At 38.9% G+C, this 14,112-nt stretch overlaps 1 protein-coding gene across 14 annotated transcripts in view; it reads right to left on the reverse strand.

The window, feature by feature from the left end:
• Nucleotides 1-10,912, reverse strand: part of LOC108897551 (microsomal glutathione S-transferase 1) — a 21,810-nt gene extending 10,898 nt beyond the window's left edge. Inside the window, exons 1-6 of one of the 14 annotated variants that reach the window (XM_051077628.1) lie at nt 10,758-10,912; nt 10,490-10,621; nt 9,756-9,817; nt 9,198-9,330; nt 8,619-8,710; nt 7,646-8,083 (exon numbers count right to left, since the gene is read on the reverse strand). In XM_051077628.1, the coding sequence (XP_050933585.1) occupies nt 7,837-8,083; nt 8,619-8,710; nt 9,198-9,330; nt 9,756-9,817; nt 10,490-10,621; nt 10,758-10,901 (810 nt within the window). In that variant the 5' untranslated portion in view covers nt 10,902-10,912 and the 3' untranslated portion in view covers nt 7,646-7,836. Of the gene's footprint in view, nt 1-7,645; nt 8,084-8,618; nt 8,711-9,197; nt 9,331-9,755; nt 9,818-10,210; nt 10,318-10,489; nt 10,622-10,757 lie in introns of those variants that run through there. The other 13 variants (XM_051077638.1, XM_051077636.1, XM_018700127.2 and 10 more) reach the window with 13 other exon arrangements.
• Between the last annotated feature and the right edge of the window lie 3,200 nt (nt 10,913-14,112).

The following is a 14,112-nucleotide window of genomic DNA, read 5'->3' on the forward strand; positions in this document are numbered from 1 at the left end:
CAGATATTTGAGTAGGATTCGTTATTAATATTAATATTAAAATCAATATGATCATTTTCAGTTATTAAAAGATAATAGAAAAGCTAATTTGATTCTCTGAGTTATTTGTGCATGTTTACAGGGCTGGTGGCCTATCATAAATCTGTTGTTGACTTCTTTGGAAAGCAGTCTGTCCACTGTGTTGGGCTCTGTAAGGGGAGTCTGGGGGTTGTCACAGGTAAATGATGATTCAGGGATGAGATCGGTGCCTGGGTGGAAACTGAACTGAAACTGGATGAACTGGCAGTCTAACTGGTAAACTCCTGCAAGTTGTGTTAGTTGAATGCAGTGGCAGGCCATGCATTTCACCTAGTAGTGGTGTCCTACTTGAATTGACCCACCTCTTACAACCGCCATTATGATGTCACAGCTATAAACCATCAACAATATACAGAAATGCAGTATAACAGAACTTTGCACAGACAGACATGTCATGTAGCCAGAATAAATCCCATTACTAAAGCAATGCTATAAAAACCCAAATAACACAATTCAACAGGTCTCCAACACTGCAGCACAGCTGTGCCACACACATCATATCCAGCAGAAGCATCAATATTAACTAAAAAATGACAATACAAAAACAGTAAAATATAGGTAAAATATTCAACAAAACATAACCTAGATTATTTTAAACAAACATGTTTGACTGAGTGAACACAAGGCTATTTTAAATTCTTTGTTGAAGTGATAGCTAAATGAAGAGCTCCTCCTCAGAAAGTCCCTATGCTTTTTAGCCATGCTAAAACAGGAAGTGAATAATGACACTGAATGCTGGGCAGTTTGTCTCCTGCACTAATCATCACCACTGTTTTAGCAGGCCAGTCTTCCATCTGAGGGGACCAGAGGATGAAATATGGCAGTTGCGTCTCTCCACAGCCCCAACCCAGCTGCTGCTGAGGTGGGGCACCTGACAAGCATAAATTATGTTAATAGAATTTAATAAAAAACACTTTATTTCAAAGGTTTCAGTACTTTGAAATGTCAAGATGATCTAGTGTGCTACCTGGAGAGAATTCTGAAGCTTAAGTTAGAACACTAAAATATTAAAACAAGAAATTGTGATCCCTCATGAGGAATAGCAGTGCATAATGAAAAATGGAGAATGCACTACTGTGTCTCCCAGGTAGACTTCTCTCCATTTATTAATTGATTGAGTGCTGAATCTAGTCCTCCATTATGAGTCAGTATAATGAAGAAGATATGAAACAGATTTGGGAATATTTTAATGAAAGAATTGCTAGTATCATTTTTTGTCAATTCCACTCTGTAATTTACAATCACCATTGTCCTTGTTATCTAAAAACACCCAAACTGTAATTAAGTAAGAAATTGGGCTTTTGTGTTAAAGCTGGTGATTAGTAATGATGGTCTACTGAGGAGTGTAATTATCAGAAAATGATTCTTATTAATGCAGAAAAAAAACATTATGTGCCACTTCCACTCTCCCAGCCCTCTCTAACACACACACACACACACACTAGAACAGTGGTGATGAGACTGTAAATTATCCACTGCTGGATGTCAATTGAACATTTTCATTGTTACCATGACAGACTGCCTATTGACTGGCTATTGGTGTTTCCACCTCTTCCCTTGGCCCCAAGGGTACGGACTGACTACATGTTTAGCATGGAGACTAATGTAGAGGAAGAACAGAAGCAGGCAAAGGGGTTGAAATAATAAAATGCTGGGATAGGAAGTAAGAAAAACCTGGGATAAAAAAGAGAATCAGGGAGAGGGAGAGGGGCAAAGTTGGGTGCTTGGCCACAGTGTTCAATTACAGCATGCAGGAGGTTAAATCAATAACATTTAAATTGCTTATGGTAATCACCGGCACTCCAATCACTGGGATCAGCATAAGCAATCTGCTGACCCCAGCCATGCTCAGCCACAGATTGAAACATATGACGAGGAGTCAGCTGGCTGGAAGGGTTAGGCTTGATTTTGTGTGTGTGTGGTGTGTGTGTGTGTCTGCGCGCGGCGGCGTGTACATATGTACCTGATATCATGATATTTTTGTTAATGGATAAGATATCTTATAATGGAAATATTTTCATTTCATTCAAATCTAACCCTAGTAAAAATTTGTTAACCACTAACTAAATCCATTTAACCAAAATATTTTAAGTAATGTAATGTCTGTCCCTGTGTTCCAGCTACATACTTTACCACACAGGTGTAGTTTAATCTGTTAGCACATGCCTTACCAGTTCCAAAATGATAAATATGATAAAAAATCAGTTCAGTATTCCCTGCTTATTCCGGAATCGGGTCGCGGTGGCAACAGGCTAAGCAGGGCATTCCAGACGTCCCGTTTTCCACCTCCACCCCGGGGTCTCCTCACAATTTGGGCGTGCCCAGAAAATCTCCAAAGGGAGTCTCCTAGGAGGCATCCTAACCAGATGCCCGAATCACCTCAACTGGCTCCTTTCAACGCGAGGGAGCTGGGGCTCTACTCTCAGCTCCCTCCGGATGTCCAGGCTTCTCACCCTATCTCTAAGGCTGAGTCCAGACACCCTCATTTCAGCCGCCTGTATCCGCGATCTTTTTCTTTCGGTCACTACCCAGATTTCGTGGCCATAGGTGAGAGTCGGAACGCAGATCGACTGGTAAATTGCCTTTCGACTCAGCTCCCTTTTCACAATCAAATCGCAATATAACAGACAACAAAAAGCAACTTTGAATTCTATGTATTATTATTAGTAGTAAGTACATTATACTGGTGTTTGGGATTAGTGTCTGTTAATGTATGTGAAGGAATATATACATTACTAATCAGCAGTAGTATGTTTTGGTCTTTGATATATAGGTTTATAACAACTCAGTCTGTGCACACTAGCCTTTATATTTCTCATGTCTATATAATGATAATCCTTCAATCCTTTAGAGTTGTGAAAATCACAACATAGTCTGTGATGAGTTCATAAATGTGTCAGCTGACTACACCAAAAGTCAAAAGTATTGCTATCTGTTCTGAATGGCCATTCTTAAAGACAGGGGAAAAGTCTGCTGTCATAGCCTTCTCCTGGCTGCAGCGTACTCCCCTCTATCTCTCTCCAAAAAAAAGTGACAGAAGTAGTTGTATGAAGAAAGAAGATGGAAAGCTGAGGGAGAAGTTCAAACCTTGCACACTTTCTGAACCTAGTCCACATGATCAGTCACTGTGGAAAGTGAGCAAGGTTATTACAAATTAGAAAAAAATTTTGGACACAGTCCCCTCAACTCTGCCATCACTGAGGCTGTTTCAGTAGCTGCTGATTTGAAACTCTTAGGTTCACAGAATATTCATTGCCATTCTACTATAGAGGTCAGGTCAGCATTTAATGGGACTACCTACACAAGCTATATATTTTTGTGTAAGTTTGTGTAACTGCATGTACAGTGCCGAAAGGCTAAGCAGAGTTGTAGCCTAGCCCAAGTTTACCTGTGTTGTACTCTCTGGCAGAGACAGCTGGTAAAATGAAGGATGAAAGCAGACTCGGGTCTTTATTGCTGAAAATGCTCAGGAGGATAGCACACTGTATCTCCTATAACAGCACTATGTCTTAGCATGGTAAGAGGAAATAAAGAAAATGTGGCCTCAAAATGTCCACCTGATGGTACCCAATTGATTCATAATTGTCTTTGCCAGCCTTTAGTCTGATTCTCTCTAACCATTAATCTTTCAGGACATTGGTTGGCGGTGTACGATATAAATATCTGGCTCACCTTGGTGCCGATGGAGCATTACTTTGAAGTTGTGCCCAATTAAGCGGCTGTACAGTTAAACAGCTGAACAATAAGGCACAGGACCGATCTGAGCAGAGTACACATGATTGTAGTACAACGGGTACACAGTGAGTGGAACAGAGATATACATACAAACACTGTGGAGGCTACGTACCAACTAAGTAACTACATCCACATCCCCAGCCGGAATCAAACCAAGGAAACTACATGGTATGAATCTGACATATTTTGCTGAATAAATCTGAGATGTTGGCAGTGATTCCAAGGTCTGGAACCAGGTAGGTCAGGATGGATGGTTGAATGTACAAAGAACTGGATCTAAACACTAGAGCCAGGACATCCTGTGTCCTGCTTCTAAACTGTCATCCTGGATTCATGTCCTGACTACCATGAGTCAGGATGAGTATGGACACACTAACAACTTTTAATACACTGTATGGGCTGTGAACTATATTAGTTTGAAATTATTTGAACCTGATATTTTAAAATAGTGACAGTTGCCACAAGTGGAGATTGACAGAAGATCTCAGACAGGCAACAAACATTTTGCAAAAAAACTGAATATTTTGACGAATCAAATACTGTGCTAATGTGAAATGGTTGCAAATTACCATTCATTGGAGAGCTCACAGACAGAGTCCAGCCTACACTGCATGCAGTATGAGTAAGGCTCCTGGGTGTGTCTGACATTGTTACTTTTGGAGGATGGTGGAGAGTGCTCCTCCCCCTCCACCCAAGCTGTGAAATGCCTGGCTTGTCTGAGGAATGACTGACCCTGGAGGGCCAAGGGTCCCAAACAAATGAGCTCCTATAAAACTCCCCTCCTTACACAGGGACAGGACACAATGCAGACAAGAGGCTGCCAAAAGCAGCCTTCATGGTAATTTCACTCCACTATTTTACAGTGCTCTTCCATGGGTTTCACTGCTCCGTGTTGGAGCCAGTCACCTTCATGTATAGTGTGAGGCATTCATCATATCAGCAGCTGACACATCCAAATATGTCAGTACACTTTCCTTCTTCACAACAAACACAAGTGAGCATCTGATGATGACAGTTATTCTGTATAAAAATGTTAGCAAATCGTGTTAAATGATATTAAAGCTGTTGCTGTTTCTTACATTTAGTTCAGCACTGAGGCTCTGCATAAATATGTTACACCTGGCAGAGTGCTTGTGCTTGTTTGGAAATTAAATAAAAGCTGCATCGTCGAATATGTAGGGGAATGTTTTCAGCAAAGCTAATGAAGTTAATAGCTTGAGCTGAAGCACCTTTATGAGCTGCACCTGGTCCATAAATGACTCCTGATGAGGAGCAACCCAGTTGACTTTTAAAATGCCTCCCTCTAGTGGAGGCCAGACAGGTTTCCAAAGCATCACAGTCAGGTTGTCTGTTCTGCGTCTGTCACAGACAGAGCATAAATACTACTTTATTTTAGATACTCCTACACCTCTGACTGTAGGAGTGAGTAAAAACAGAATAAAATTGTGTGCAGTAATTAACACATGTACAGTACAGAACATAAACTGTGAGTTTCAGAAACAGCTCTTTAATATCTCCCAGTCTCATATGGCTTCATTCTTTGTGTTTGTTTTATCATTTGGCAGCACATTATTACACATTATTCATCTTGACTTCAACTGCTGAGGTAATCAAAATATGATTCATTGTATCTTTGTAAAGGAAATTAATAATGAACCAAATATGTATGAAAAATACAGATAAAATAAGACTCATATTGACTTTTAGTAAAATTTTTGCTTTAATAATGAAGTCCAAATTAAATGCGGAAAATGACTCCAAATGGAAACTGAAGGTAACACCATTACAGCAAGGTCTCCACTTTAAATGACAGATGACAGGCTAGAGTCACCAGTCTGTTTGCATGAACATGAATCAGTAAAATGTTTTGTTCTGAGTGATTTCCTTTTATTATGTTTGGCTCTGGCTTGGTTTAGTTTGACTATTTCTTTTATTTTTTCACTCTGTTCCTCTGTGGTTATGTGCGTTCATTGCTTTTTGTGGTATATTTTACTTTCCTTAAGTGCAGTTGTGACTTCTGTGACACACAGTCAGGTGAGTTTTGTTTCCATTTGTGGCAAATATTGTTTTTTTATGTTTATATTCAGAATTTTGTATGTTATCACTTTATTTTAATGTAGCACAGCACTGTAAATACATGCCTGTGAAAATGAATGATGTACATCACCTCTCAGATGTTAGTGTCTCTGAACACACAACCTGACTGACTGTATAATGCTGCTTTAAGATAATTATTTTCAATTTGTGCTTTCAATAGGAGAAATCTGGTGCAACAAACACGTGCAAGTGGTTTTCAGTAGCTGATCACCACTGGACAGCTGATAAATATAAAAAAAATATAAAAGATAAATGATTTTGTGTTTTTGTGTCAACACTATGCCAAAGACAATAAGTAAGTCTCTGTCATTTCTACATCACATCTCTTGAATTCAGACATCACATTCTATGTTTGAAACTTTTTTTCTTGTAACATTTTGAAAGGAAGTGAAGTCAGGTGAACATCAGTGGTTACATTATTCAAGTAAATGGTAATATTCAAAGCCTACAGTAGAATCTAAAAGAAATTACTCATATTTCAGAGTAATTCTAGTTGAATGGTGTACCTGCGGATCCGTTCCACATCTGCATCTACGTGGACCAGTTTCTTGTCTTCTGCTGATTAAACTAATTTGGTGTCTTCTAGGTTTGCAAACACTTGAAGAGACACTAAAAATCAGGTAGGAAACTCTGCTCTCAAATTATTTGTCTTCATAAATAAAGTTCCATCCTTCTCTGTTATTAGGAATAAAGGTTAGGAATAAAGCACCTTTCTCATGAGGTGGAAGTAAGAGGTCAAAGGTTACATGAGCATCATCTTCAAGATGACAGCAGTGGCATAGGTTGAAAATTATTGGAGGACCTGGCTGTCCATTGTACTACTCAGTGATGGAATGTCCCTGTGAGAATTCACTGGAGAACAACAGAAAAAACACATTTAATGATTTATATGTGACATGTCAAAACCTCTTCATATCGGTCCAACATTATAGCATATCAGTGACTATATGCTGTAAATATTTATTTTACAAAGCTGATAGCAAAGCAAAGAAAGCTGACCTGTGATCTGTCAAACAACATTAACCCACAGCACACTGTACATATACACAAGAGGAGCAGGGACCAGCACAACTAGATAACACTAAAATGAACCATAATCCCCTCATTGAAGAGAGTAACAGACATGTCAGATGTCACTGTGGTCAAACATTAAGAAAAACAAACATGGGAAGTTGCATTATTCCCCAAAATGTATCAATTAATTTGTAACTATAAATACATGTACATACATCTACAGACATGTATTTCTTCTAGACCAGGTGAGGTGTGTAGTTAAGAGTTTATATTAAGTACAAGATAAAGAATGTGCTTTTTACCTTGTTTTTTGCACAGTCACCGTGAACAGACAAGTCCAAAGATCAGTATGATATGAATGAGTGGAATTCAACCTAAGGTTGTGTAACCTGTTGGACGAGGTGTTACTGTTACTGCCAAGTATGGATGGAACAACTTTACCTCAGGTTTATTATACAGAATACTTTCCAAACATTTTAAAGTGAATATGGCCATAATTCTGGGCGGGCTACACCTATGGTTACATTCATATCTGAAAACATACTGTAATGTTTTAAGTAACAGGGTGGATTTAACTCATTTTCACATGAATGACATGAATACATAGCCACACTGAACACCTGTGCTTTATTTTACTATATTTTTGCAAAGTAATTCATAGCTGCATTTGAGTTTTAGAACCTATTCCATTACCTTGAGAAGAAATAACCCAAACACAAAGTTGATTTATTGAGTTTATTAAAACTAAATTTTCCATTCACAGTTCCAGCAAGTTACAGGGAGGGCAAAAATGAATACAATGGCTGTTTAATAATCAAGCTCATAGAAAGTGAAGTAAAAAACAAGTTCAGGTATCATAGGAATGTAAGCTTGTGTAGAAGAGATCAAGGTCTACTGGTCCAGTTGTCATCTTTAAAGGAGGACAACTGTACTGAGCACCCTGTAAGCCATGGAGAAGGTGACCAGCATGCCCAGCATCCAGGACAGACCCCTGCTGGGCTGAGGCAGAGCACCAACGTAAGCAATGGTGTGGAAGATCCGCGAGCCAGTGAAGAGGCGGAAGTGAAGCAGAGCAGTCGAAAGTTCAGGGCCACTCAGAGCGTAAAGAAGACCGATCACCACGAAGGGGATTATGTTCTCCAGGTCATTCTGATGACACCTGGAAAAACAACACAACAAATAGTACAATATACTATACTGAAACATACTATTTGATTTATTATAGTGATAATAGTCCATCTGTTCAATATGTCAGTGGTCCCAAACAAATTCAGTATAACTGCATTTTTAGTAGAGTGAGATCCCCATCGGGATACAAATTATGGCAACAAGTCCTTCATCCTAAATTACCATTTAGTTAGTCTTCAGTGCTGGAGTGGAAGGCAGCTGGACTTCTTTTGAAAAAGCAACAACTATCCCTTTATGATGTGATATGATATGATAACCATTTCAGTTAAGAGCATGACACTGTGGAACAGTGGAAACACGTGGAACTTTTTGTATGAAAGCTAGTGGTTAAAATAACTGTTTAATGTAGTAAAACTTGTTTTAGCTGCCTCACTCCAAATAATGTAAGTGCTTATACACTTCAAAACCAATGTAAGTAAAAAAAGAAAAAGAAAAAAAAGTCATGTCACTCTGATGAATTATCAGTGTGGTGGCAACATCTGCATTTCAAGACCAGGTCATCTCACCTTCGAACTCGTTCTACATCTGGATGGGCTCTCAGAAGCTTCTTCCTCTCTTCTGCAGGTTTTCTGCTCACATCTTCATCATTAGCAAATGCCTAAATCGTAGAGATAATACATGCATTGACACAAAGTCTGAAGTGTTTACCTCTGCATACCCGAAAGTTCAAGAGGGGTTCAATACTATAGTGTAGAAATGCAAATACATGAAGAGAATACACAACTGTCGTTCAGTGAATATAATAATTAGTTTGATTTGTGATTTTGAACTTATTGTCATCATACTTTTTTTTCTGGTCATTCTATTTAACAGCCTGGGTTGTGCCTCAGACTGTGTGCATGACTTTTCATTTTGTAGTACTGTAGAACATAAGACATGGTGGATTTGGAGGGTGGAGTTTTTTCTCTTCTTCCTCTTTACCAGGATGAAAACCAACACAATTCTTTGAGGCTTTGAAGTTGTTAGGAGACTAATCTAAGCTAAACACATCCAGAAACCCTGTGCATACAATTATGGAAACCAATGTAAAACAAGACATATCTTGTAATGAGATGACAGATAATGAAGGCACTATTGTGTCTTACCCCTCTGGTGAGGCGGTAGTATGCAGTCATTGGCGCCATCAGCATCATCTTCAGAATGACAATAGCAGCATAGGTGGAGAAGGCCATAAATACATCATTCTCCATGAGCTTTTCCATCTCTGCTGGCTTACAGCTAGACAAAAAGGAAGAGGCAGGGCTTAGTTTTCCACTCTGTTTCATACAGTTTAAATTTCACATGATTTAAATCCATCTAGTTTAGAAATGAATATCCAATGCTCACAATCCTAATAAAACAACAAAGATGAAAAGTCAACAAATTGCTGACAAAAGTCTTCAAAAATGTTCCTTTAAACACAATAAACTACTCATACACTGTTATTGTTAAGGGTATACTTGTGTTTTAGATCTACAAAACAGAGAGCTGAATACTGTCTGAAAGATAATGTGAACACTCAAAGCTCTGCTGACTGATCAAACTACTTTTTAACTGTGTCTGTGGTTTTCAAAGTCAATTCAACACTCAGGGAGCCAAAAATCTATGAATGATCTATAATCAAAAATATACAATACAATTTACATGTTAAGAGTGTGACTTACGTGGTGTGGTGACTCTTCAGAAATGGAGCAAGCCTGGACCTGCTGCACAAAAACAATCTGACCTGTCACCCAGAAACACCCAGAGGTGGGGCAATGACAGCACAGAGTGTATGAGTGTTACATAACAACCACATCCCATCATACCGATATAAAGAAATCAAAACGCGCTGCACATCTCAAATATTTTTGATGATAAATGACTTGCATTTGATTGTCTTTAGATTTCTCACCCTAACCCTAGCCACTGATGGTCTGATGCTGTTTACTCTCTTTCCTTGTTCATAGACCAACGTAAGAGATCAACAGAAATGAAACAAGCAGAAAGAAAAAATAATACACTACTCTGTTAGCATCTAAAACTTAGCAAAAGACAGAACAAAGTCAAAATTGCCACAAACAAATGCATTTAATGAACCTTGTTGCCATTCTCGTTATAACTTTCTCTCTCCGTTTACCTTTAGTACTTATTTCTCTCTCCGTGTTCAGTTTCCGTTTCATCAGTTTACTTACTCTATCAATGTCTGTTCGTTACATGCATACAGTGTCTTTTCAGAATAAAGTTCCGTGTAGACAGGAAACAACTAAATAAGAACAATAATAATATAACAAATGCATAACATATTAAGTGGTTTTACATGCAAGATAACACAAATGATTCCCTTATATGAAATTACCCTTTATAGAGCACTATGTACACTACAAACATTACTGTTTTACCTTCCCCTTGTACTTACCACAGATACATTGCTTATTGGTTCACCTCTATTGTTCAGATTTTTATCTCCTAGATGTCTGGGCCCTCCATCTTTGTCCAACACAGTCTCTTGGACTCCTCCAAATCTCCACACAGATCTTGAATCCAGACACTGTCGTAGAGGTTTTCCCAAGTCACCAACCACTCAGAATTTTCACTAGCCATAAATTTGTAATTGAGAAGTTACATTTTATTTAATTAAAGTTGACTGGTGTGCTACAATTGACTTGAAAAACTAAATATACAACCTTTTTAATATAAATGACCACTGTTAAGATCCAAATCAAGATGATATGAAGTACCAGTAAGTACCAGTAATTAAATACTCTGGTGAGGTATAGCTCCTTTAGCATGAAAACATGCAACTGATTAGGGCGAAGACAGAGTCCCATTGTCTTGGGAGGATGAGTCTATCAGGGGAGAATGACTTACTGTCCATATCTGTCGCAACCACACTTGACTGACTTGCATAACTTGTATGAGGTGCGATCAAGATAAATTCAGGTTGTTTTCCTGCAAGGAAGGTTTCAAGTCTCTCTGCATCAACTTTCTGTAGAACTGCATGCTGCACATTTTTGGCACCAATGGTATATTGGTCGCACTTAATTTGTCTGAGCCTTGTAATGCAATAAAGCAATGCAGACCATTAATGAAAGCATCTGTTGACAGATCATGTTTGCAGTGTTGGAACTTTTTAAACTTCTGGGGCTCCCAGTGGGAGTTCCAGAGTTTCCTTTGCTGGAGGGTTGTATTGTCTTATCCCACAGCAGTGGATGGGTGAATGTGGAACAGATGAGAAAGGAGCTGCACCACACCTATAGGGCCAGCACACACATAAAACCAGACACCTACAAACATGCCATGTGTGCATCTGTCTTCTGATTGGCCATGAAAGCATTTACTAAGCCTACCTGTGACTTGTGGGTGACCACTGGTGAGTTTCTGACATTTAATATCATACCTTTGCATTTGACCTGTGTTTTACCAAGTTGTGTGCGATAGGTGTAACAAGTCCTGACTGGCTTGTTGATGCATATTTATTAGGTCAGGTCAAGATTTACATTACTTTTGGGTAAGGATTTGTATTTAGGATGAGATGTAGGATTATTATACAATTAGAAGAAGTATGGACTTGAGTAATGCTCAAGGATCATGAATTGGTGTCACTTTAGACTTGACTTGACAAAAGACTTTCAGTTTATTTGGGTGATGTCATTGTGTCTGCCCCTGACTTTGCCACTCAATATATCTAAAATCTAAAATATCCTGAGCAGATCTTAACACACTTGGTCCAGTGTGGCCTTAAATTGATGCACCAGTTCCAGTTCTCTGTACAGTTAATGTGGGAAGGTGAAAGCCATGTCAGAATGGCCACAACCAAAAACCACCTAAGAGAGAGCAATCTCATTATTACTTCAGGGTTAAGGTTAAGGTTATATCATCATTATTTCAGGTGAGTTGAATAACATTGATAATCTTGTTACAATCCAATGTTCTGCTGGAAAACCTTGGATCCTGACATTCATGTCAGTGTTACTTTGACACGAACCATCCACCAGCGTCTCGAGATAACTTCTGTTGTGAATTGGCGCTATATAAATAAAATTTGACTTGACTTGACTTGACCTAAACATTGTTGCAGACCCAGCACTGGAACAGGTTAGAGACACTGTGCAAACCCCAGAAGCCCATAGAATTCACTGCCAATGTCTTAATGTTAAATGAATAACATCCAAACAGACATCGTCTCTGTGAAGCTGCGTACAACCTGTTGTAAATTGATGTTTACAAGATGCAGGCTTAACTTTGCTGCACAGTGATAATTTCTCTTGGATCCCTTGATGTTTCATTAATCCAAAAATAATTAAATTTAGACCACAAAACAATGTATATAATTTCCTGCATAATGCAATTTACAACTTACACACAATTCTATTTAAGAGTAACTCAGTTATTATTATTATTATTATTAGGGCCCGAGCAACGAGTTGCGTGGGCCCAACGGGGCCATGCAACGAGTTGCAAGGACCCTCTTGTTTTCGTTCGGTTTATTATTATTAGGGCCCGAGCAACGAGTTGCGTGGGCCCAACGGGGCCATGCAACGAGTTGCAAGGACCCTCTTGTTTTCGGTCTGTTTATTATTATTATTATTATTATTATTATTATTATTATTTTTTTTTTCTTCTTTTTCCGCCTCTTAGATCGGCTTTTTGAGGGCCTTAACATGCGTGAAAACTTACCAAAATTTGCAGACGCGTCAGGCACGGCGAAAAATTTAATAATTTAGGGGTCTTGAGCATGGGCGTGGTAAAATGCCCTCGGTAGCGCCACCTACATTTTTAAACGGAACAGCCCCTCAAGCCCGTTGCGCCTAAAAATCTGAAAATCTGCACACATATGTAACATCCCATGACGCACCAAAAAGTCTCTTGGAGCCATATTCTAAACCCAACAGAAAGTATTTTTATTTTGACCGGAAGGTGAAAAAATTGTGTGTTTTTGGCCATTTCCAGGGGTCGCTTGAACGCGAACTAGTCCTAGACGCATTATCCGATTGACTTCAAAACTTAATAGTATGTTCTTAAGACATAGACGATGTTAAATTGCGGCAGATTTTGAGTTTTTGTTGAAGGGCGTGGAAGTTATGGCCCCTCAAAGTTCGATTACTCGCCACGAAACAGGAAGTTGCTTTATTTTTGCTATATTTCGGCCATACTTTGTCCAAACTGCATCAAACTTTACAGGATTGTTAATGGTACCTATCTGCACACATCCATATGTCAATATTCATACAATTGTTGTAGCGCCACCTATTTATAGCAGGAAATGACATATTTTATAGTGTGATGTCCAGTTTCTAGACGGGTGACCAGATTCACTTCAAATGTTGTCAGCCCCTCCTTGACAATTTTTGGAAGAAGTCCTCCGAAAATTGTGAGTTTGGGTCGAAGCGTGTGCCGGTTCTGGCCCGTCAAAGTTCGGAAACCCAACTTCCTGTTTGAAACCTCAGATTTTGGGGTAACTTCCTGTTGCGACTCTCTACTTTATCCTACAGATGGAGCCATTGTATTACTCTTTGATGGGTTTTTGGAAGGGGGTCTCTGTGTGTGTGTGTCTGTGTGTGTGTGTTTGAGGGGGGAGGGGAAGAGGAGTTGATTGAGTCTGTGAGAAGCTGCCACAGGGAGGTTACAGTCAAGAGAGCCATGAGCTGTCACAGATGATGAGCTCTGAAAAATATTATCACAGAAAATAATTAGCATAAAAGCTTTTATTTTAAATTTGTTGCAACAAATTCAGGTTTCTTACAGCATTTTCCTTATTGAAAACTAAATTCTACCTGAAATGTATCAATAAAAATCTTCTTTTGCAGTTAATGTCACCAGTTTATAGTTTAGTTTTAATAGCATTCCCTGTCACTGATGTGCCTTTAATTATCGGTTCTATCAGGGATCATTTATGTGTTTATCTTACGGGGGTGAGCCACCTCACAGGTTGGTTATATTACCTGTTGACCTCAGCTCAGTGAGCTAAGACAATGTTTAATGCAGTGTTTTTTCTGATATGAAAATGGATATTATTCAGCACATCTAACCTCAGCAGGC

The sequence above is a fragment of the Lates calcarifer genome, linkage group LG18 (genome assembly GCF_001640805.2).
Source record: "Lates calcarifer isolate ASB-BC8 linkage group LG18, TLL_Latcal_v3, whole genome shotgun sequence".
Lineage (NCBI taxonomy): Eukaryota > Metazoa > Chordata > Actinopteri > Centropomidae > Lates > Lates calcarifer.